Consider the following 25195-nt stretch of genomic DNA (forward strand, 5'->3'; position numbering starts at 1 on the left):
CATAGGTGTGGATGTCAGTGTGAATGATTGTATTGGCCCTTTTATGCGATGACAACCTGTCCACCTCTTGGCCAATGCCAGCTGGGGTTGGCTTCAGCTCCCCCACAACCCTCAAAGGAAAAGCCGTACAGATTGATGGATGGATGGATGACTCAACCACTTAAACAAGAGAGTAAGGACGAGTCAGGTCGCATGTCATATGTTAACGTATCCAGGCAGGTCCGGATTTGACATAATAGAGATAATAGCGGGTAGTGGGGCCAGTATGGAGCTTTGCGTGTGTCAGCAGGACCAGGTTACGACTCGTGCCTTGAGTATACCCCCCTGATGTCCTGCACATCTAGTTGTCCGTGACCTATGACCCCTCTTAGGAAAGGTTGAAATGAAAAGAGAGTTTGTCCTGTGAGGTCAGTTGAGTCTCACCGCAGATACGATTTTTGTTCTCGAGCCAGTGCTGAAAGGGGATATCTCAGGGCACACTGGCTCCGGCCCATGTTCTCCTTATTATTACAGATACAGTTTGATACGTTGGTAAATCTGCTTGTTTGCCTTGTTGCAGTGAGTGAGATGAGAAGATAGTGCTCTCATATCCTCATACTTAAAGTGGAGCTACAGAGCCCGAGGGCGATAGGTTCAGGAGAGAAGAGGAGGAAGTGGGAAACCACTGGAAGTCCTGCGCCTGGCAGTTGTTCACCAAGAAGAATTTAAATGTGGGTTTTTGAATATTTCACCAACTTTTACAACAAAACAGCTTCACTGTAATTACTTTTCCAACCTGCAAAGCTACATAGTTCAGTAAAACTGTATGTTATGGGGTTTAATTGGCTTGAACATGAAAGAATCACTGGCATGGTCCTTAAATGTATGAGCCTTTGGTGTGTAGAATGGAATAAAAAAAAGGTCTGTGGCTGCCCGGGGTTTAGACATCATAGCTGAGCCGCAGCTCCGGCTTCACTTCGTGCCTTCTCCAAATGAGCAGTAATTCCAACCTCCAGGTTTCCCATCCTCTGGAAAAGCCGTCGACCGCCTGTCCCGCTGACTTCCGACGGGGGTGGAGAGAAACTTTTAAAGTAATACCTCACCGCCTTCTTAATAAGCCATCCGTCCATTCATCCTGCATCCCAGTGTTCCCACCTCCATACCGCTCCGTCCCTCCATGGACACAGAGAGAGAGAGAGAGGCCTAGTCAGTCAGGAGGGGGGGAGAGGGTGTTCGGCTACCTCTCTCCCTCTTTTTCCTCTTTCAGCAAGCTGTCGCACATAACTACTCATTTATCAACATGGCCATCAGTCATTCAGTGGTGGTGGAAAGAAGAGCAGAAAAGCTAAATAGAAAGGTGACTTGGCTTCTTAGCAATAGCAGTAACTGCTGTGAAGATGCACACACACACACACACACAAACACACACACACACACACACACACACACACACACACACACGCACACACACACACATACACATACACATTCTGACTTTGAGTCGGCTCAGTGTGTGATTTAAGAGTGGAACATATTTTTTAATTGTTACCGTTCCTCCTATTGTTGACACAATATCATTGTTTCTTTAAGAAGAGAGATTTGCAGCCTTTGTGTGGGGGTGCCATAGACTGTAGTTACATATAGAGATGGATGACATGACAGTTCCCCTAAAATGAAGCCAAAACCTCCTAGTCATGCCCTGGTGGCCGGCTGCAGTATAGGTAATAAATCCCAGCTCCTCCATGGTAGTGGATGGGATATGGGCCAAACTAAAAAGTCAAAATACAGGACAAAGAAAGACAGTTTCTGTCATTTTAGGTCGATCTTCTTACACTGATATATATTCAAATGTTCTGAAAAGGTTTTTAAAGACCTAAAATTCAATTGAGACATTTTTTTTTATCTTGTTTTGACAAATCAAGCGTAATTTAATAAACCAGTCTGGCTTTTTATATTTTACAGTTTCTAAAAGGTAAGTCAGTGCTCAACCTGTAAACACTGTTGCAGCAGTTGAAAACATCTAAAAAATATATCAATGTGAAAGGTAGAGAACTGTGAGCATGTCATGGATTTGTTATGTAGTGTAATAAAGTAAAAGAAAACTTAAAATAACAATGCTTGCTGGCATATCTTATAATAAAAAGCACTGAGGGGACACTGATGAACATCAGCTTAAAGTGTTGTTTGGAGAACCTATGGAAACAATGAGCTTAATGACTTGGTCGTCTGTCGTCTCGTTCCAAAATCAAACTTTCCTGAGAAGAGCACGTCACGGAGCAGAGTGAGTCATGAGAGCAAAGCTCCACAGTCCAGAATAAGTAGAGATTGATGTTCAAACACTTAGAGTGATCGATGGCTCACCGGGAAACGGGCTGAATGATAAATATCAAGTGCTACCGAGTCATTTCTGTGACGACCTCCCATCTACCTTCATTGTGTCTGTGTAATGACTCATTACTGCAGTGCCTTCGCTGTGCAACTATGAAACTTTGGGAACTGTTTGTCGCGCATCCTGTTTACAACAAGTTTGGATTCCTCTTCATTTTTGTAAAAAGTGAAATTCTGCTCTTGTTTTCATCAATGACTTGCACTACTCAGTTAAGTGAAGCTGACCAATGCTGTTTTCAAACATTTTCCTGCAGAGGGTCTCTGGAAAATTGAGTCTGGATTTTCTCAGCAGTTTGCCTGTTCTTTGCACAAACGTGTTCACAACAGAGCAAAATATCTCTCAGGTGTGTGTGTGTGGGGGGGCGGTTGCAGCACACAGAGGCAGGAAGCAATTCTGATGCGGAGATCACATGATTCTGTTATATCGCTCTTATCACCACTGACTCTCTTGAAGGTCTTTGTCAGTATGTGTGTTGTGTATTTTTTACATCTGTCACCTGTTAGAAGCGTCAGCATGATTTAAAAAAAGACCTTTCTGGGCTTGTTTCATACAGTTAGACCAATGAGGGTCAACAAATGGCTCATTTCAACTATCTTTATATACTAATGATGATACAACAATATATTGTTTTCAGATATTAGTTTTCAGTCTTCAAGCTTAAAATACCACTGCTGCTGAGTCAGGTGTACATAGTTCTATTTTGAATACATATTACATAAGTGGCTGTTAATTATACATGTGTATATTATTCTTTTCCTATATTATATTGTACTTACATTATTGGACATTTACATTACTCACACTTTCTGTACATTATTTTATCTTACATTTACTCACATGCCCTTTACCTAATGCTGTGCTGATGCATGTGCACCTAAAGATTAAGGTGCGCACGTCAACTCCAAATTGTAACCACAACAAAAATAGGTCACCACACTGTTTTATTTGCTCTGTCAAACACTGTAGTTTGTAGTAATGAGGTTAAACCAGCCTGATGATAAATATAAACAGATAGTGTATATCTGCTGGAGCGCAACCAGTACGAATTAAGTGCAGAAGTAAGAGACACAACAACTTGATGAGAAAAGTGTTTGGATGATTCCAGTAAATACTCAGACCCTCTCTGCTGGTATTGGACCCACTTGAGTGGGCCTTAGGGGGAAATGACACACCAGAAGAAAAAAATGAAGAGAAGCAACAAAAGGAGAGAGAGACAGACGGGATTTCAGTAGGTGTTCACATGAAGGAATCCACATAACTGAAATGAAATGAGTGTGGACAGAGACAGACCCACACACACATACACACACATACTGACAGACTATACACAGACACAGTAACACAAACAGGGTCTGACACTTTTCATTCACCAGCGAGGAATTCTTGAGGAGTTTTTGCAGCGATAAGATTTCATTCCTCCATCCTGAGGTCATTGTTTCTGGAGAGTTTGGAATAAGTGTGTGTGTGTGTGTCTGTTTGTATGTGTGTGATGCCATCATCTTAACTGAAATGTAACCTTTAAAAAGAAATACACAAGACTAAAACCTTAGAATAAAAGCACATTTGTACTTCAGACCTTTCGAGCCTCTGACAGAGAGTATCAGTGATCTATTGAATTGGTTAGGTGTATGTAATGTATGTAATGCTGGCAACCAATTTGTTGGGGCCGTAGATGGCTTCATCACAGAAGCAGTGGGTAAATAGAGCTTCCTGAGACCTGTTATGTAATGCATAACCCATTGATCATGATTACCAGGAGAAATATGGATAATTCAGAACAGAAATGTGATCAATGTAATTAATCCCATTGGTATACTGCATAACACACCTAAAAGTGTGACAGCTACTATTTTGGAAGGCAAAACACTGTAAGCTTATGAAAGGGAACAGGACTAACGATAAAACAGAGAATCACTGATGTGTCGCAGGAACATCACAGTCAATCATTAACCGTGGATATGAGAGCAAACACAAAGTAAATCTCCATAAACGTAAATCAAACACGGAATGAAAATCAAATGGAAACAGGAAGTCTCGTGGCAGCACTCCTCCTCCACATCTCAGTCATATCGTGTTTGCAGATGCTAAAAACAAGGTCATTGAAGAGGCAGATATGGACCCTGTGTGAGAGAGAGAGAGAGAGAGAGAGAGAGAGAGAGAGAGAGAGAGAGAGAGAGAGAGAGAGAGAGAGAGAGAGAGAGAGAGAGAGAGAGAGAAAGAGAGAGCATCATATAAACTGGTAGGCATTCATTATCTTACTCAAGGACATTTAACAGGGACAGACTTGTCTTTCATTCAAACGCCCACCTACATGCTCCAGAAACTACTGTTGCTGTACTAATTCATTCATTCTTCGTTCAGTGCTCTCTCTCTCTCTCTCTCACACACACACACACACACACACACACACACACACACACACATTACATCTGTTTTCTACTGTGTCTGAGACTGGTGAGTACCTTTGGCATTGTGAGAACATTGAGGTTAAACGTGGTCAGTGTTTATTTTAGAAAACAGAAAACACAGATGCCAGACTTCTCCAGCACAGACACTTCTCTGAGAGGGTCGTATACAGTTTAACACAGATCAACTTGATCATTACTGGTCCCTTATTTTGCTGCATGTAACAACATGGATGATGTATCAGTATCATGTATCATACATTTTCATCCATATGATTAAACACAGATCTGACGTCTTAGCCGCCATTTTTTGTCTTATTAGTGGCGCTAATGCTTCATGTATTTCATCTAATCAAAAGAATTTAAGGGCCCAGAAAAAAGTTTGATAGTTTGGAGTTTCTGACCAAATTCATAAAGTTGAAACAGCAATAGAAACAATAGAAATAGAAAAAAAGGTGGAAGCAGCTTGCTGGACAGCTTGTAGTCTTCTCCTCCAATCCTATAATGTTTGAATGACAAGTACATTAATTTTGCTGGCAGTATTACCATGATGACTTTGGAATAACAATGGCACATTCTGGTGTCCCAGTTAGTCATGGCAGTGTAACAGTGATCCAATATTTACAAAACCAGGACCCTGAAACAACAACATGCAGCTAAATGAAAATTATCCATCATTTATTTGATAATTTTCACCTTTTCTTACTTACTGTCAAATTGTGCTCAAGGAATAAGGCCTTGCTTCTGATTTTCTGGAAGAAGGAGTTCAGTGAGACTTTGGTTCATTAACAAATGGTGTTGAAATGAATTACATAAGTTCCTGATCATCATTAAAGTCCAGTCTATCAAACCAAACAAATAAAAACTGTCGTTCAGCTTGAGCTGCAGTGACACTGCTGAGAAGACAAAGCATGAAAACATGTGAAATGAACGGACAGGCAGACAAGAGGGTCTGCTCACCACTACACATTTCCACAAGACAGATGCACACAATTACATGACATACATTACAGGTTTGTATATGCATACGTGTGTGTGGTCAGTAATAACAGGAAGCTGGTCCTCCGTGTTGACACAAACCTGCCCTGGTGATTGGCCGTTTGTAGTAAATAAACAAATAGAAGAGTGACCCACTCAGCCCACAGGCAGCAGAGCTCTCCACGAGACTAAAAATAAGAAACGCGACATCAAACCCAAACAGGAACACCTGCCGCTCACCCCTCAGTCGAGGCCGTGGTCATGACAACCAACAGCGCTGCATGCAAACAGTTTATAGAAGGATAAGGATGGGTGGGAGAGGTTTCTGCAGATGCCAGAGGGCTTGTGCAAAGATTGTAGACGAGCTCCGGCCAAACTCAGGCACGGGCTATAAAATTAGAAAGACATAAAGCAAAGGAATGTGTGGAGAGAGAACCACAGATAAAGGAGAGGAAAGACGGGAATGTATGGTGACCAAAAAATGAGAATTTATACAAGAGTGAGGGAAACACAGACTAAGTCTGGGATGTGGTTTGAGTGGGAGTCATTCAGAGTCAACTGGTGGCTGCGGAGCACCAAGGCCACAAGCCTGATTGAAGGAATGTATGTGTATATGAACAGAAATCCTCCTGAAATAGATTCATGGACATGGTAGATGATGGCAGGGAGGTAGTTCAAGAGATGGGCCGCTTTTGATATGATTTACTGTAGTCAGTCTTTTTCTCTTTATAGACTAATTACTAATCAACTCATCCAATACCATGATTCTATAAACTCACTACACAAAATAGGTGGAGGTATGAAGAAGAAGAAGAAGAAGAGGTAGTAGAAGGAGAAGAAGAGAAATAAGTAAAAGAGCGAGAACAAGAACAAGATGAAGAAGATGTCAAATAATGGAAAGTACGTCTCTTTACAATAACTTTTGTGTCCCTTAGTCAGAACCAAAGACTCGTTTCAAATAATCAGAATCTCTAACTTCCTAGCATGACCTACTGTATGATGAAGCAAAAACACACTGTTAGCCAGTTAGCTCGTTAGCCAGTCAAATGGTGGTTTGTGAGTATGGTTTTGCAAGCGTGGGCTTTACGTGCACAGATTTTGAAACGAAATAAATAACACATTCCCCTGTTTGTTCAAGGTTCGATGAAACTTGCCTCAGTATGCAAAGTGCCAAACTGGAGAATCAGTTGTTGTGACCAGGCTGTTGTCGTGATCAACAACTTCCCTTACAATTCCGAGCCACCGCTACCACGGAGCACTGGTCACCTGTTTATTCAAATCTTACTAATAGTGAACATATCAAATTCCCAAATCACACCAAAGTCAACACTACACTTCTTTGGGCCCGAAATAATACACGTGCCAAGTGTGAAGCCGCTGAGATAAACGATTGGTGAGATACTCAAACCACATGCAGACAGACAAGAGATTTCTGGATTCATTGTCTGGAGAAGACACACAAGTTAAAAATCAATGTTAAATGTTCAGCCTTTCGCAAGTCCATCACCGCTCCTCTAACCTGCACCAACTGACACACTAAGACCTACAGCACATATGATTCTGTATCCCTGGGTGGAGACTGAGGGACGCTCGGAGCTTTAATCTGGTATATCTTGTCCAGTGCTGTTAGTGGAATCTTCTGGGAGGTTGAAATGCCCGTCACACAGCTGCAGCACCTGCTCATATTTCTCCCTGAGACATGTGTGATAAAACACAAGTCTCCTTTCATACATAAAATAAAAACGCAGGCTCACAACTCATGAGATGGCAACACGGACCAGCTGCATGTGGAGTCTCTCTGCGTATGTATGCGATTACAGGACATAACATGCATTTTTTTTTCCTTCCCGCATTGAAATACACACATGTGGAGACGCACATGTACAAGGGCGTGTGTTTGCTCTTTGTTGTAGACGTGCATGCCTGTCTGCGTTTGTGTGTTCGCCATGGAGAACACACTGTACATATGTGAGTGTTATTTACGCAACTCCTCGCTGTGTCTGAGTGCTTCAGCTCCAGATGGGCCGGGGTCAGAGCAGGCCTGCCCTCCCCGGTCCAGATGTGGCCAGGTGTGGCCGGCGATGTCACGCCATGCAGCCCAGACTCTCCTCCGACCACGAAACAGGTTGCAGGGTCAGACACAATTCCAAATTCTGTCTATTTGAGAAGAACGAAATGTGAAAAAAAAATACGTAAGAAGGAACCACATGGACTACGTGTTAGCTTGTGCTAAAAGGAATGAACCTCTCTGGCTTCGATAAAGTAATCAAGTGATTCATCTCTCTGTTACTATGTTTGGCAGGATGTGGCCGTCTGTCCCGTCAGGACAGCTGCGTCCATTGATATCTACAGCAGGGAGAACAGGACCGAGCTTAAGGACAGAGATCTGGCAATTTTACAACAGGAAAGGAGCACTCAAGTCTGACATTCTCGAGCAAGACTGGGACAGAAACAGATAAAGTTCAGAGTCTATGCATCGAAAGAGAATTTAATTAAATAAGGACAGATGTGAGAGAGATGGAGGGAGAGTTTGGTGTTTGTATGATTGGGGGATTTGGTTTTTTTGGGGGGCATCACAAGTCCCAGCTGGAAAACACAAGGAGAAAGGGAAGAGGGAAGATGTGCACTACTTGTTATCTTTCCTCTCTGTTTACTCAGATTCCTACTCACAGATAGCATCAGCAAATAAGCTTTAGCCAAGTTGACGTGCTGTGGACCAAGCAACAGCTGACCTTTTGCCTCTGTGAGCACCCCCCCCCCCCCCCCCCACACACACACACACACTACATTCTGCCCAGTTATAAACACTGAGCATTGGCGGGGGTTGAATAAAAACAACAACCCCGGCAACAGCGAGTTTCATTAAACTGTAGAACATAAACATTTTATATAGACAAGTTCATATTTTGATAACAAGAACTTGTTGTCATTTTATATAAAGATACAAAATATGAATCCTTCTAAAGTCTATAGTCTATAAAGGGTCAGTTCATGTTCAGTGTATTTCAACCATAAACTGCATATAAAGATAAATGGCACGTCTCCACTTCCTTCTGCCATCCAGAAATGAATACAAAACTTCCTGGATACGAATGCCACCATCTTGCGGCTTTCAAGCCAGAGTCTCCAGAAAGCGATGATGGGATGGAAACATGGCAATGAGGTCACACCGCTACATGCATTCAACCAATTGGGAGATGTTCTCAGCTGTCAATCATGGCGTTCGGCCTTGTTTTTATAGAATCAAATAACGAATTGAAACCAAACTTATCAGAAACATGATCACTTGAACTGACATCACTGTGATAAGAACTAGCTAAAATGACAGAAACCATCTTTGACAAATTTATTTGACATGTATTTGTATGGTTTGGTCACAGACACTAACACGGAGGAGGAAAAAAAAGTGTTTTCACAGTACAAACGAACCAAAGCATGGTTCTGTTTGATCCGGACCACGACCACCTCTTCTGATCTGACAGAATGTTTGTCCGTTGGTCCGCACTGTGTTCCAAGGCACCTGTTACTTTGAGTTAGACTAAACAAGGTAGATGTGAAAGCAGAATAATTTCAAAAGGTCCATCAAGTCTATGAATTCAACAATGAGTCCAACAAAGAGATTCTCAAAGATAAATCAAGTCCTTCAAAAGTTCATAACAGGGGCAGAATCTTGACAGTAATTGTGTGGGGAATGTTTACTCACTAAAATTATTGCCAATCAATAATCGTTTGAATGCCTCAGCCTGTCGTGGAGTGTTGTTGATGACCATTCCTCTGCAGCCCCTAATTCACCATCTCCTACTGGCTGCTCCGAGTGTGACAATGATGAGACATGTCACAAAGCAAAGATTGGTTTCATGAACGTGACTGGGAGTTCAGTGCTCTTCACCACGTCACCATTCCATTATAACCTTTGTGATATAGAACAGGAGATTAGCAGCATTTAAAGGACTGCTGCAGCATAATCTAATACAATTAGAGTGACTTACATTTCCGATATAAGTCACAATTTGCCCCCCCATCACCCCCCCCCCCCCCTCCACAGGCAAAGTGGTGAGTAGATGATGAGTGGATTTAAATTTTTCGGTGAACCATCCCTTTAACGTGCAGCTGATAGTTAAGGTAGGGCCCTGCTTTGTATTAGTGTGGGGTTCCCGAAAAAGTCCTCATGGGTGCATTTAAACACTTCAATTGTTGATTGAAGAAGCAAGAACAACCACCACGTCCCTCATTCATATCTCATGTCTCCCTCTATTTCTTTATTCCTCTCTATGTGCGACAGAGTGATGTGACAGTAGAGAGCAGACAATGTCGGGTTACCCTGGTAATTTGGGAAGGAGGACGGAAGCATCCTGGGCGGGCAGCGTCCCTCCTCCCGACACGGTGTGAGTCCCACTGATGATTCACCAGGCTGCACGATGAAGGTTGGCGACCCCAATTTGAGTAAGGCAGGAGCAGGAGGAGCGGCAGAAGAAGGCGGATGAGGAAGGGGGATAATAAGGAGGAGGGGACGGCGATGCCTACGTCAGTGGCACTTGCTAATAGGCAGATGTCCTTGTCCCTGACACAAGTAAATCATGTCTCTTGGGGGGGAAAAGAATAAAAGAAAGAGCAGAGGAGAGGAAGGGAGGAAACGAGTGAGGCAGAGATTGAGATTGCCATTCGGGGGAGTTGTGCTGGACGTGAGTGCGTGTCTAAGTGAAATTATAAGCAATTAGTTCACCCTCTAAGCCTACTGTAGAAATTCCATTTTGATGAAGACAACAAGGGGGAGGGAAGCCAGCGAAGGGGACTCCGATTCAGTGTTTTAAGATGTTTAGGTTGACTGGGCTAGGTTGTATCTAAACCAGAAAGGGAAACAAGTGATCTGCAGAGCTGAAGGATGGTAGGGGCCAGAGGTGAGACAGAAGGAAGTGTGTTCCACTGATGGTTACCAAAGTAAAAGTAGCAGTATAACAATTTATCAGTACTCTGCAGAAGGAAGGAACAACCGTACAGTCAGCCCTCTTGTTGATTTGGCAAATGTCAAAGAATAAAAGAACTAATGTCAACCGTCAGATTATGTAATATCAAAGATATATTACGCAATGATTAAAATGACTGATGATGAAGCTTTTAATGTTAACTTGTCAAGAGTTACCCTTTTGTCACTTGTAAACTATATGTTTATCTCCCACAAGCTCACATGTTTTTATCATAACATGTATCTATTTTTTAATTATTCATATGCCTGCGACCCCGGATCCTTTTTCTTTGATCTACGTTACTACGCAAATATTGGAAAGATGGCTCATCAAGTCGTTGCTCTGAGCAAATAAAACAACACATGTTGCTTAAATTTTTGCCATGTTTTTTCTAGAGCTGTGAAAAATAACGCGTTAACGCGTTATGATTAAATTACAGGATTAATTCGTTTTTTTTTTTTTAACGCATTTAACGCATGCGCAGAAGGACCTTCCAATTCCGCCGCCTCTGCACTAGTTGCCGCTCTAATGCAGTCAGACGGCAGCTGCCATTCAAACAAACAAACAACATGGATAATTCCAGAGCTGCCAACTCTCACGCTTCCGCCGTGTGACACAAGCTTTTGCATGTTTTCACACGCACTCACGCCACACATCCAATTTCTCACGCCAAAAAAAACCTGGATCTTTGAAGTGAAGCGCATGACTAAATCTATTTTAACTTGTTGACGAGACGAGACGAAAATGTTGGTGGTTGACTAAGTCACGATCATTTTTTACCAGGAGCGGGCGAGTGTGTGTGTGTGTGTGTGTGTGTGCCCCAGATAGCGCACCGGTCCCGAGGCTCCGCCCCCCGCCCCGCGCACTCGCTCAGAGACACAAGACCAGAGCTCCTTCACGTGAAGGAGCTGGTCACTGACTCACCGGCTGCTCAGTGGAAACAGTGAAAACACAGAGTTTCTCTGGTCTCAGCTGATCAGAGCTCAGCGTCTTGATCAGAGCAGAAGCTGCAGTTGGTTTCTACCGAGCTGCAGTTTCTGTGTCCGCCTCCAGCCTGACCTGCTCTCACTTTTCGTTTAAATATTTCGCCAACTGAAATATATATTTTTAAGCTATTAGGCTGCAGCTATATGTTTTTATTTATTTAAAAATAGGGTACTTCTTATTTCATACATTTTCCACAAATACGGGGAGGACTCAAATAACCCTACAAAGGTCTGTGTTTAATTTATTTCAAAGTAGGCCGACACTTGCCTGTGTATTTTCTTCTCTTCATAAGCGTTTGGTTTTTCCTTTGTTGTAACAGGTAAAAATATCAATCAAATGTCAACAGTTTTCTTTATTGTTGTTCGATAATTTCATAAATGCAACAAACCATAGTTTAGTATAGTATAACTTTATATAAAACTTTATTAGCTTTGTTATCAAATATGTTTTGCGGCTCCAGACAAATTTTATTTTGGGGAAGAGGGTCCATTGTGTTGCTTAAAAAGGCTACTGTTTAAGCACTTTATTTGTTGCACTTTTTTGTCTGATGGAAAGTGTGGTGGGAGGCGAACATAAATCATTAACTGCTCTTAAGAATACAATTATTTAAAATATAGGTTAGGTTTCAGTTCAGAATTAGTTGAAAACCATTGTAATCAAAATGTCAATCAACCTACCTTGGTCAAATCTTAAACAAAGGTCTATTAATTAGGCTATATTGTGGTCATTGAGGCACAACAATAGTTTTCTGGTTGAATGTTCAGCTCAAGGCTAGAAGGCCCTACAAGTCATGATCAGAGGAACATGAATCAGAAGAAGTTCAGGTATTGCACATCTTTAGCATACCACCCAAAAATCCACTAGAATGCAGGAAACAACATCTACTTAAACCAACATTTCCTGGGGGTGGACCTTCAGCTATGTCTTTGCGTCACAGAATGTAACCAATGTTGTCCATCTCCAGTCGGCCGCTCCTATCAACGGCTTCGGGCCCCAAAGGCCACCAGAATGCAGCGAACAACATGGATACAACGCCAAATTCCAACAATTCCCTGATATTTGAGCCACCAACGTGTGTGGCTGTGTGCGCGGCAAAATGTTGGTCACCCCCGACAAAATCTCACTCCAAGGTTTTTTGAAAAGTTGGCAGCTCTGATAATTCTGATGAACCTGAGGACCTTCTGGACGGGAAGATCGTGTTCCAAAAAAACAAAGATCGAACATTCAGTAAAACCAAGGTGATATGCACACTCTGCGAGAAGACGTTATCGTTTCACCGTAGCAATACCCGCCTAACCACCGCAACGCGAAGCATGTGTTGGTCGGCGAGGGGCGTTCAAGTGGAATGCGCCAAACCAGACTCACTCGCAGGACACATTGTGCAAAAGAAGCGGTCAGCTTTACTGTCAGAGAATTTGAACAAGTTAGTTTGCCTCACCAACTGGCTAAAGACCGAGTAGCTAAGAGGGCCTTTAGAGCCATTAGATTGTATCATGGTGTGGTTAATGGTTGTGTGACAAAAAATATAAAAAATGTCAACCATCCTATGGCTAAGAAGCTCAAATAATTTCTGTTTGATTTAAAAAAAAAAAGTTTTATTCAACCACACAATGGCTAAGGAGCCCGAATATTGTTTAGGATGAAGATTATATTAATGTTCCATATGGAAAAGCAATGATAACTGCTGAAGAACTGCTGAGTTGCAGCACAAAAGAAAAGTTAAATGTCATAAATCTTGTTTTCACAAAAATATTCCGAGAAAATCGGTAATGTGATTAATCATGATTAATCCATAGAAACCTGTGATTAATTTGATTAAAAATTGTAATCATTTCACAGCCCTAGTTTTTTCACATTTCAACTTCAGAGCACATGAACTTACCGAATTCAGGACAACTTCACAACTGCGGAAAAACTTGGGCCCTCCCGAGGAGCAGAGTAAGTAATGCACCTTTATTATTTTAAGTTCCTCTCATGTTTGGTATAAACATTACAATTTGAAATATAGCTGTCAGGTGGTGGATTAGACGTATAAAGAAGCAGAGGATGGAAATACTCAAGTAGAGTACAAGCAGTACAAAACTGCATCTAAGCACGGTGCAGCACTTGAGCTAATGTACTTATTTAAATTCCCCCTGGTGTTCATCAATCTCCGTTCATCCTTGTGGGAAGCACCTCAGGTTTGTTGCAGTCGCTCTGTCCCACAGTCTCAGTAAATGACCACAGGAAGATAAACTTTCACAAGTATGTGATCTTCATCCTGATTAAATAGCTCCATACCAGACAACCACCCACTCTGTCAGGGCAGCTTCCCCTCATCAAACACCATCATCCAGCCTCCCTGACAAACACTGTGCGCACATATGTTAAAACTCAATGTAGTCATTTAAGGTCATGGAAACATTTTTGCTCACTGGAGAGCGACCATATGTTTTCCCATATAAAATGCTGATAGTAATAATATGATCCATTTTGAGCACGGGAACACACAGAAGTCAGGACTGGATGTGTGCCGGCAGCCGGCTCTAACTGGAAACCACCTCTCAGATACTGCCCGGCTACTTCCTATTGTTGTCCAATTAGAGGGTTGCTGTGCTGAATGAAAACGGCCTCAGAAGCCGGCACTGATCTGCCAGGGTAAAGCTGCCGAGAGGTGAAGGGAGAAGTCAATTAAATGTTAAATCCAAAAATATATTCTGTCAACAGAAAAGAGGGGAAATTAACACATATTAAGTAAATGCAGAACTCAAAGTCCAAAATGATGCGTCTGTGAAGGGGATGCAGAGAATTTATTCACATTTTTCACAAAAACAACTGAATGAATTTCTATGAAACTTGATGAAAGGATGTGATATGATTATTGTAAGAATCAAATAAATTTTAATGCGGCTCTGGATCTAGAGGTAGTTAATTACTTTAACATTACAAGGTAATATTTTAACATTTCCATAGTTTTCCAAATGAATAAATCACGGATCTTTATGGCAAACAACCTGACATATTTGTGAACATAGTGTGTGAAATTTTGTGCAGTCGGGCTTTGGTGGAGGTATGGGCTCTACTTAGTGCTGCTCTACTTTTTTCATGAATTTGGTCATGAACTAAAGTATGGGATATGACGGTGGCACTAGATGAAAAGGTAAGGAATCATAAAATTATTAGAAACCATCCCAAAGGAGACCTGAATGTTTGTGCCAAATTTAATGAAGATCCATCCAATAGTTGTTGGGACATTTTGTTCAAAGTCACACGAGTGACTGAAGGAAAAGTCAGAGAATAACCAAAGTCATTAAGATTTTTCCTCAGGAGGAAATAAATGTGTGTAGGAAATCTACACACATTTCCGACTGAACAAGTTAAGGATCGACCAACCAATGTCTTACCATATTCAGAGCCAGGGTGATAGAGTAGCTTAAACAGGATATTCATTTTAATTACTTTAATAAAATATAAAGTTTGAACATTTCCCTCTCTCTCGCGCAGTGAAATCAACCAGTGAGTAAAAAATCAGCCCTGCCCTTCTGATTGGTTGAGATGATTGTTCTCGGATGGTGAATCTGTCCAATCAGCGTGGACACTGGCGGCTCTTCAGAATCACAGACAGTAATTAGCAGCATCTTCCTGTGTTTACTCCTGTGGGGAAGGGAGTGGACCACAACAGGGTCGCCACACTCACAGATACATGACGATAACTTTAATCTCACTCTAATTAGCGCTTCCCTTCTCCTCCCACCTCTTCATATGTCTTCCTGTCTAGACTTGAGTTGTGCATCTGCGTATCCTTTTCCCATATGATGCCGTGGTGTCGTCTTGATCACTAACAACCAACTGTGGCTCCTCCTACGAGTCCTTTACTTCACAGGTCATACTCTGACCTACACGGTCAAGCCAGCTTTCAAAGTCGGCTCAGCTTCATGGCCGAGAAGCTGAATATACAGTACAATCCATATTATTTTCACCTTAAATACGGATAAAACCTAATGCTTCATGGCCTCAGGGTTTGTTTGTGTGTGGGGCCCGGGGCCCAGGCCGCGGCTCAGTGGGGTCCAGCTGGCATGATCCCCTGATTCACTCTTTATCTCCCCGGCCACTTGAGTCGGGGAAGTGAGGCTGCCACACAGCGCCTGGCCCTCACAATCACTGGAGCTCCTCCAGCCCCCCCCCCCCCCCCCCAGAAGGCAACTCAAACAGACCTTGGGACCGATTGTGACTCAGCCATTCCTCTCGTGTCTGCCTGTCTGGCTGCTACCAAAACACCTCCTGAGCTCAAACAGTAAATATCTTCATCATACCTCTGTACTGATTGTACTGTATGCATTGATGATGTTTTTCTGTATGAGAATAATAATGAGAATAATGATAATAATGATGAGATTGTAGTGACATTATCTCCATCAATCAGTGCATTATCTATCCGAAACACTGTAGACCATACTATCATTATTGTTATTATTATTTATTATTATTATAAGTAGTAGCATTAGAGACAAACAGCAAAAACCATTCACATTCACACCTATGGTCAATTTAGAGTCTCCAATCAACCTTACCCCTGAAATTCAGACCCTAATGAAATGAATGATGTATTGGCTTCACTTATGGGGAGCCCTCATTTGATCCATCAGTCTATTGTCTGAACCAAATCATTTAACCAAATCATCCAGTTCATGGTGAGTTATTAACGTGATAACTGTAACTGTTGACCTGTTGGTTGAACTACACAAAGATCTGTGTCTCGCCAAAGTGGGTCACCTCTGTTTGGCAGAAGTTATGTTTCTGTACAAATCAATTTGAAGGGAAATAGTTTTTTTATGAATGAAGGGGTTGATTGATTAACAGCCGTGGCACACAGAGCTGTACTCGAAGGTTGGATTCAAAGGTGAGTAGACAAAGAGCACAACTGTCAAACAAGAGGCCAGGTTTCACATCCAGAGTCCTGTACGTGGTTTAGGCAAGAAAAGTCCTTTGGTTAATGTAAGACAAAGGGAAGTCAATGGTTTCAGACAAATGTTAGTAAATATGTTGAGTAAAAGTGTATCTCATGCTAAAAGATCATATATTTAGTTGGAGAACAAAGTTGTTGTCTATGTACATTGTAGTATTAGTGGATATTTCTGTCGAAATGTTCAGTATCAACTTATTTGTAATTTCCCATATGCTTTGCGATGTTTAGAGAAAAGTCCATTCGGCCAAAACATATTTGCTGTTGCAGTTTAGTTCTACTTCTAGAGACAGGCCTGATTATTTTGGCTTCATCCTCTGGGGATCATGAATGTCTGCATTGTAATCCATATAATATTAGTTGAATTATGCATTACCTCCCAAAATAAGATGCAGAACTCATGGGAAAGAGAAGCAATTGCAAGTTACTTCAAATTAAGCTGTGAATAAGCAAAACAGTTAACTTATTTAAAAGTAAAGAAAGTATCAGCAGACAACATACAAGCTTGTTGATTCATGCAGCCCTGATGTGCTCAAGCGTATTGATCAACGTTGGATCAGTCTCATACAAGAATACCTCATCACGTGAAACATCATTATCTGCAAATGTCTGCAATGAAACACGCTAAAAATACATGATCATGAGGTCACTGCCCAATTATTTTGGTCTGCTGGCAGCAGGTTTGGGCAAAAGGGTGATTAATTGGTTCTGTAAGTTATCAGACACTCGGCAGGAAGTGAGAGGGGGCCACAAACAGGAAGGAGCGGAATGTGCTTCCTGATGGCCAGCGGTGTTATACAGGGCAGATTCCTTGTACCATCATAGCTGATGCGCACACACGCACACACACACAGACACACACACACACACACACACACACACACACACACACACACACACACACACACACACACACACACACACACACACATAACACAAATTGATACTAAGAGGCAGGAATGTTTTTCCACTGGAATCAGGGAGAAGCAGACTGTCAGGAAAGACAAACAGTGAGGCGAGATAACATTGAGACAGTGTGTCCTTGTGCAGAGGAGAGCATGAATCCTGCTCAGGTTTTTATGAAGAAATTACGGTAACAATTTATAATACAGCCTTAATTTCATAGTGTGATTCAGTATGAATTAGGTTCCAATAAAATACCCAGTAGTCGGTGCTTAAACGAAAGGAGAAAAAGGGAGTTACAACCAGGTATTTAAGAGGAAAGGAGAAATAAATTATGCTCGATGTACTTTGTTAATACAGGGGATCTGTGGGGAAAGTACATGGAAAAATAATGAAACATGTGTTAATAACATTGTTCTTCCTGTGTAATTAAAGAGGAATAGGGGAGAACAGTCAACACAGAACCACCTCACATTATTCTACCGCCTGCAGATCTGGTTCTCGCTGTGTAACGTTCAAGTTTCATCTGGTGGGTCGGAGAAAATCCAATATTAAAGAGCGGCGCTCAGTTTTTACAGGTGTGCTGTCAGCAGGCGAGCTGCATCCACACCGCATGGATTTATTAACATGTCTTCTGCTTCACTGCTTGACTTGGAATACGTCAAGAAATGGGTGGGTAGTTTTTAAAGTCCAGCACTGAAGGCCTAACAATAATTGTGCAGGGTCCCCCCTTTTTCCCTGGGCCCCCAAAGTCTTTTGAAACTCCCCTACTTATGTCATGTATATATAAACGAAAGCACTTTAAAGCAATTGTTCAGCTAAGGAATGTTTGTAATGTCATCCTATGCAGGAAACACATTTAACAAAAAGATGTAGGCAAATAAAGCAAATTTTGACTTTAAAGTTTATAAGAAATCTAGTAATAATTGTTTTAATTACAAAGTAAGAACCAATTATGTGGGTTCTAATGTCAAGTGTCCAACTCTGTTTTGATCCTAAATCAGCATTTGTTCATCAAACACATCCGTATAATTGTGTGAGCAGCATTTCAGTTATGTAAGTGGTTGAGGATGAGCTGATTTAAAAACAACCTTATGTATAAACGTGTTTGATTAGTAAGTGGTTTAAGCCTCCATGCTGGTGATAGCCAGTGGCCAAAGGCATTATGTTTTCAGATTGTCCGTCGATTCGTCCCATTCTTGTGAAACAAAATCTCAATGTAGCCCTGAGGGAATTTCTTTAAACTCGGTACAAACGTTCAGTTCGACTCAAAGACGAAGTGATTTGATTTTGATGGTTAAAGGTCAATGTCACTGTGACATCACAAAACCCCAATTTGGCACAAATGTTCACTTAGACTCATAGATTAATTGATTAGATTTAGGTCAACAGTCACGGTGGTCTCACAAAACATGTTTAGCTCTTGAACACAACATCTCAAGACTGTCTTTGGGAAATTTCTTCAAAGTTTGACCAGTTGTCACATTGACTCAAAGATTAACTGATTAGACTTCGGTGGTCAAAGGTCACGTTGACCTCATATGAGTCTGGAAAAAGAAATGTATGAAGACTGAAACTGCACTGGATGGTGCAGGTACACAACCACAGGACAGTTATTCCAGTTTATATATATTTGTTGTCTATACTTATATTAATAAACTTGACTTAATTTCAAACGCAGTTGGGTAGCAGGATGTTCATTGTGTTTCATTAGCTGTTCATATCTTTTGTATAATCTTCGTGTGCTAAGCATTTGCAGACAGATAAATGAAGCAGAGGAAAAAGTCCAACAGTTACCTCAGAGGAGAGAAGGAGTGAAGTATAAAGCGGCCAAAAATAGAAAGGCATATGTCTGTGTGTGTGTGTACGTGTTCCTGCAGACGCTCGTCACAGAGGTGAGTGAGAGCTGGGGGAGCTCGAGGGCTGCTGGTCATAGCTCGCCCGTGTATATGAAATTAACATTGGTTGTCCTTGAGGGCTTCCTGATTGAATCGCGCAGGCCCGATGACGTCATGCGAGGTTTTAAGTCATATTTCGGATTAGGGAGGGCGAGGGAGAGAGAGAGGGAGGATGAGTCACTGCCTCATTGATGCTTGTCTACACTGAGTGGTCAGATAATTCAGGTACAAAAAGAGACACAGGCGCAGCACGACCGCCTAATGGCACTCAAATAAAATGACTTATTGGGAACTTGCAAAATACACCTTTTAGGAAGATTAAATAGTATTGATGCCCCCCCGCCCTCTCCTCCTCCATGAGGCCGGTGCTAAACAATGATGAATTCCTCTCTTCTGTATTCAATTTATGACCGAGGATTCAAATAACTAATATCTGTGCCGAGCTCAGTGTTGGCTGGAACATCACTGAACCATTCAGGATAAATGATCAGACGTGCACCTGATCTATGTGAAACCTCAGTATATTTGAGGACCTATTACTTTAATCAAGGTTTATGTCACACTCTATAAAGGTTTAGGATCTGTGGCCTGATATAATATTTATTTATTGTTCATCCAGGTGTAACTGAAGTTCTATATTCAGAGATAACTTACCAAATAAGCCTAATGGGCAGAGGTTCAGGGGCCAGAGGGGGTCCCAGGGCTCTGAATGTTTGAAGTGTTAACATTCCCTGTTTGAAAATCAATCAAAAGACTAGAAAGTGGCAAAACTACTTTTTTCTTCTTCCTTTCGGTCTTCATTTATTTTGTATGTTAATGTATTTTCCTTTCTCACCTTATTAAGTTCTTGGGCCTATAGAGTTGTGACAATATAAGCATCGGTCTAATGTGGAGTCATTCTGTTTGATTTTGGTGTTGTGTTGTTTTTTCTGTTTATTGTTTTTGTATGTTCTTAGCTCAGTCCTGCTAATAAAATCACACACAGTTTTAGTGTTTTGCCCGCTGTGAGATTTCAACTTATAATACTTGAACGTGTCAATTTTTTGGACAAAGTAGATAGATTCATATTTTTGTTACTTTTGAACGATGCAAAAACGGTTATTGATAAAATTCTATCCATTTACTAATTGATTATTATGGGCACATAAACAACTGCAGTTTTAATTTGAACCTCTGATGATAAACAGAAACTACAGTGGTAATTTACTGTTGACTACTCAATAACAGTCAATATTTGGGGAGCACGAAAGAAAAGAAAACAGACTTTACTGTGGTCAAATAATTGTCCTTTTTATATTTTTTAAAAAACATTATAATTTTGATGTATATGATTAAACAGATCAGTTCAAATGGATGGACATCCGTCTTATTACAGTCATTCATCTTTAATGTAAAGAACCACTTTAGTATATTAGTAGACAAAAGTACTTTAAGGTTCAGTGTTTAGTACTTAGTGACATCTAGTGGTGGAGTAGCATGTTGCAGCTGAATACCCCTCACCTCACCCTCCCCTTCAAAACATGATGGAGAACCTGTGGTCACTCAAAAGGTGTTTAATTTGTCCAGTCTGGGCCACTGTAAAAAACATGGCAGCCTTCATAGAGAGGACCCACTCCCGATGTAAATATGAAGTAATTGAATTTAAAAGGCCCTTTCTAGGGTAAAGAAAACCACTTTTTTTTTTTTTTTTATAACAAATTGGATGATGACATACAAGAGAAAACATTCCTGGGATTATTTTATATTCTATTTCAGCGGTAGAAACACTAACTGACTCATTGTGATGCAACAGTCAACATTGTGTGATCATGTTTGTCCTTTGATTGTTTAATTTCTTGTTCCTCAAGGCAGCATTACCAGTGAGTTTGCCATCTTTCTGGCTTAATAGTAGATTGTTCTACAAATAAACAGGATGTCTGGAACTGCTCAACCATCAAGTGCCTTACAGGGATATTTAACTTTCTGAAAGAACATGTAAACCTCAGCAAAATATCATCTCTTTTTAAATCATCCAACATTTACTGTCAATAACATCAGCTAAAGCTAGAGCAGGCTTTAGCTCATGTCAGGTGTTTACATTTACATTGAAACAAAGGGAGAGGACTCCCTCGTGTGGTGACAAAGGGGGGACTGTTTGTTACTGTAGGATCTTTGCTCATTCACACATCATCAGTATGATCTAATGAACAATACAGACAGGACCAAAAGAGCAATATTCGACAACACTGTGCAGCCAGAAAAAATATGTAAAGTATCTCACTATGAAAATAGATCCTATTTACAAAAACAAATACGAACCTTTTCATACAAAACATGTTCTATTTAAACAGAAAGAATCCTCAGGTGTTCATGCATCAAAACTAAATGAAATCACATCCTGACACCTGATCAGCGCCTCTTTCTGCAACCCGATGGGCGTGTGCAAGCTCGACACCTTGAAGTTCAGCACGTCGATGTCCGATGCTCCAAACGTGGCCTCCACCTTCACCTTCTCATACATGTGAAACTGAACCTTCTTGTTGGTCATGGAGAGCAGACACCGGAGGAAGCCCTCCCGCAGCACAGACCGTGCGTGCTGCTCTCTCTGCAGCTGCTCGGGGTCCGTCTCTGATGCAGCTGAGGTGGAGATCGAGGGGCGACACAGAGCAATGAAACGGGGGGAATTGGGGTAAAATCCGCGGCTGTTGGGGTCTGGTCCTCTGGGCAGACGGAGTACAGGCACTGGAATCGTGTTATCCATGTTGACTCTTTTCACCAGCACCTGTTACAAGAGAAGAAAATTAATTAACACCGACCAGGCAATAAACCCCACTGGAAAGAAAAAAATACCTTCGGTTGAAAAGATCCTGAGTCGACTGAGTGTGCACACTGATGTACTGCATGGGCTAAACGTTGCATTCCCAGGGATTAATAAATTAAAGTCAGATCTTCTTAATCACATCTTAAATTTGACCAGATTAAGACAAAATGGTGAAATGTCTGATTACCAAGTCCCACGATGAAATATGGTGATATTTATATAAATGAATTAGATTGCTATAATTATTAATATTGCTTTATTGCCCAGCCTTATGACTAAGAGTTTAATCTAGATTAGATAAGACAAGATGGAGAGAAATTCAATTGAAAATTCTAAATTGATCAATCCATTGATCCTTTCTTATCATTTCTCGAATTGGAACTTAAATTTGAATGTCCAAAAATAACCCAACAGGAGCAGGTGAACCACAATAATCTAAATTCACTCTGCAATGAGGCATTCTGTGTTGCAGTAAAGAGCTGTTGCTTCCATTAATTTGTGATTTATTGAGCTACATTATGTTAATATATGATATTGATGTAATATCCAGTGCCGAAAAATAATCTGAAGACATGTATATAAAGCTGTGAGTGGCTGAGTTCACAGATGTAAACACACTCACTAGTTAATAAAAGTAAAAAATAACAAAGTTTCACCACAATATCTACGAGCATTACAGAGATAAACACTTTTGAACAGCGTCAGAATAAAACGTGACACAGCACAACACGGTGCGACGACATTACACGAGTTGTTCACAATACTTTTCTCCTTAAAGACAATTCACTGTTGTTTTGCTGCGGTTTGATTTCTCACCTCTTCTCTCCTCCTGTTAGCAGCATTAGCATTAGCAAGTAGCCTGGCTTCCTTTCCCGTCTTCTTCTTCGGTCCGGCGGATGAGTAATCAGCGTATGTCAGCGTTAGCGTCACCTAGTGGATAGATGCTGATCGTTCAGTTTATTAAGTTAAATTTAACCTGTTTAAAAAGACTCAGTTGCAGTGTTATTTGTTAATAAAAGTGCTATATAAATACAAAACCATTTAACATTTACCATTTTCATGGCGACAAAGTCGTTGTTCAATCATACATACATACTGAACGAACACAAAACAGGTTTCAATTTTACAAAAAAGAGCAAACAAGAATCATACTGAACCACAACTTTGACAAGACTGAACAGCTTTTCCTTCCAGGGAACTGCTCTCCCGCCCATGACCTGACTGATAACTCCGTATTAGCTCCCTTCACTCACTTCTAGGAACCTGGGGGTGACACTCGGCAGCCATGTCTCTCTTACTGCCAACATTACTGCAACAACATGTTCCGGTAGATTCATCCTCCACAACATCAGGAGAATAGGTCCCCTTCACACTCTGAAGGCGTTCTGGTCCAGGCCCTGGTCATCCCACGTCTAGACTATTGTAGCTCCCTTCTGGCAGGTCTACCTGCTAGTGCCATCCGACCTAAATTCACTCACACTACTCAGCTCCTCCGCTCCCTTCACTGGTGATCAGGTCCAGTCTACATCCAGGAGCTGGTCAAACGTTACACCTCAGCCGGTTCACTCGGCTCTGCATCCGCCAATCGGCTTGTTGCTCCCTCTCACTGCGAGCTAAACACTCATCAAAATCTCGACTGTTTGCTGTCCTGGCTCCTAAATGGTGGAATGAGATCCCCATCGGCATAAGGACAGCAGAAAGAAATGTGTGATCATAGAGCAAAATGATCAGTTATCTTGAAAATAATCTTTCCATCATGTAGACATAATTTGTATGATTAAAATAAAAGGGTTTTAACTAGAATGTGTTGTTTGCAATTATAAAAAGAAAACAAAAGTACGGTTAAGATTTGTTGCTCTGTATTGCAGTGATATGGATTTAACAGATTTGTACGACACTACAACTACAGACCAATGTTTTGTTCAAGCCAGTGATAATTTTCCGAGAAAAGGATTAGGTTAGTTGTCTCTGTTGGTTGAGATAATTGGTGACCATAGACAAATACACAGCTTTCTCCACACTCTGGAAAACAGTAATAATAAAAAACCATGGTGAGAGGTCATATGGAAATACATAAGAAATATGACATTCTGGGCTCAGTACATATAGAGCTGCACCACTGCTAATAAAAGCGTCACTATAATCTTTTTTGCTGTAACTTGGTTTGAGACTTGTTTACATGTTATATGTACAAAATTGGAAATTCTAAATGACAAAGACTATATTGTGATATCTTTTCTGTTGAGCCTTCCATGTACAGAAAAAAACACTAACACATTTACAGAAGGGTTTTCCAGTAGCACCCAGCATTTCTCACTCATATTAGACTCTACAAGGTGTAATTGTAAGCTTTGGCTGCTGCTAACGTCAACACTTCTTCATATTAGTCACATTTGTTTAATTTATTCCCTAAAAGCCATTTTTCTTTTTGTGAGTGGGTAGGTTAAATGTAGCACTGCACAACAGCCAAATAGATTAACATAACAGAGAAACCCTCTCAGAGAGCAAGGGAACTTTGTTCAAATGTGATTAGGGTTTGAGTGCAGGGACAAAAAATAAATGTATATTGACATATTTAAAAGTTTTATTTCAGTTAATTTGCTCTTACTTAAGCAGAGGGCGAGGCCTAGTGGACCCGAGCTCCACTCTGCCTTCCGAATTCCCCTGTGTGTGCACCAGTGTTTGCTGGGCGGTCCCTCTGCCTGCCAGCTCGCTAGCTCGCTCTAGCCCCAAGGTCATGTGCAGTGACGGTGAGAGTGTCTGCCTTTTGACTGCCTTCCCCAGCAGCATTTCTGTTTTGCTTGCGTTGCCAGCCGAGCCCTGAATCCTTCTCCCGCTCCGTCTGAGCTGCTTACAAACAAACAATCGATTTCACAAGGAGAGGGAGAGATGGAGAGGGAGAGATAGAGAGAGAGAGAGAGACAGAGAGAACTTTTTTTAAACTACAAAG

General features: G+C 41.2%; 1 protein-coding gene across 1 annotated transcript; it reads right to left on the reverse strand.

Moving 5' to 3' along the window:
- Positions 1–21251: 21251 nt before the first annotated feature.
- Positions 21252–22205, reverse strand: gemin7 (gem (nuclear organelle) associated protein 7). Its single transcript, XM_053422401.1, has one exon. It carries the CDS (start codon positions 22183–22185, stop codon positions 21793–21795), a length of 393 nt encoding a protein of 130 aa, XP_053278376.1. The 5' UTR covers positions 22186–22205; the 3' UTR covers positions 21252–21792.
- Positions 22206–25195: the final 2990 nt, after the last annotated feature.

This window comes from Pleuronectes platessa, chromosome 5 (genome assembly GCF_947347685.1).
Source record: "Pleuronectes platessa chromosome 5, fPlePla1.1, whole genome shotgun sequence".
In the NCBI taxonomy this organism is placed as follows: domain Eukaryota; kingdom Metazoa; phylum Chordata; class Actinopteri; order Pleuronectiformes; family Pleuronectidae; genus Pleuronectes; species Pleuronectes platessa.

Bases quoted from the DNA above. Each gene is read 5' to 3' on its own strand.
- gemin7 (XM_053422401.1), bottom strand. From the start codon at position 22,185: ATGGATAACACGATTCCAGTGCCTGTACTCCGTCTGCCCAGAGGACCA.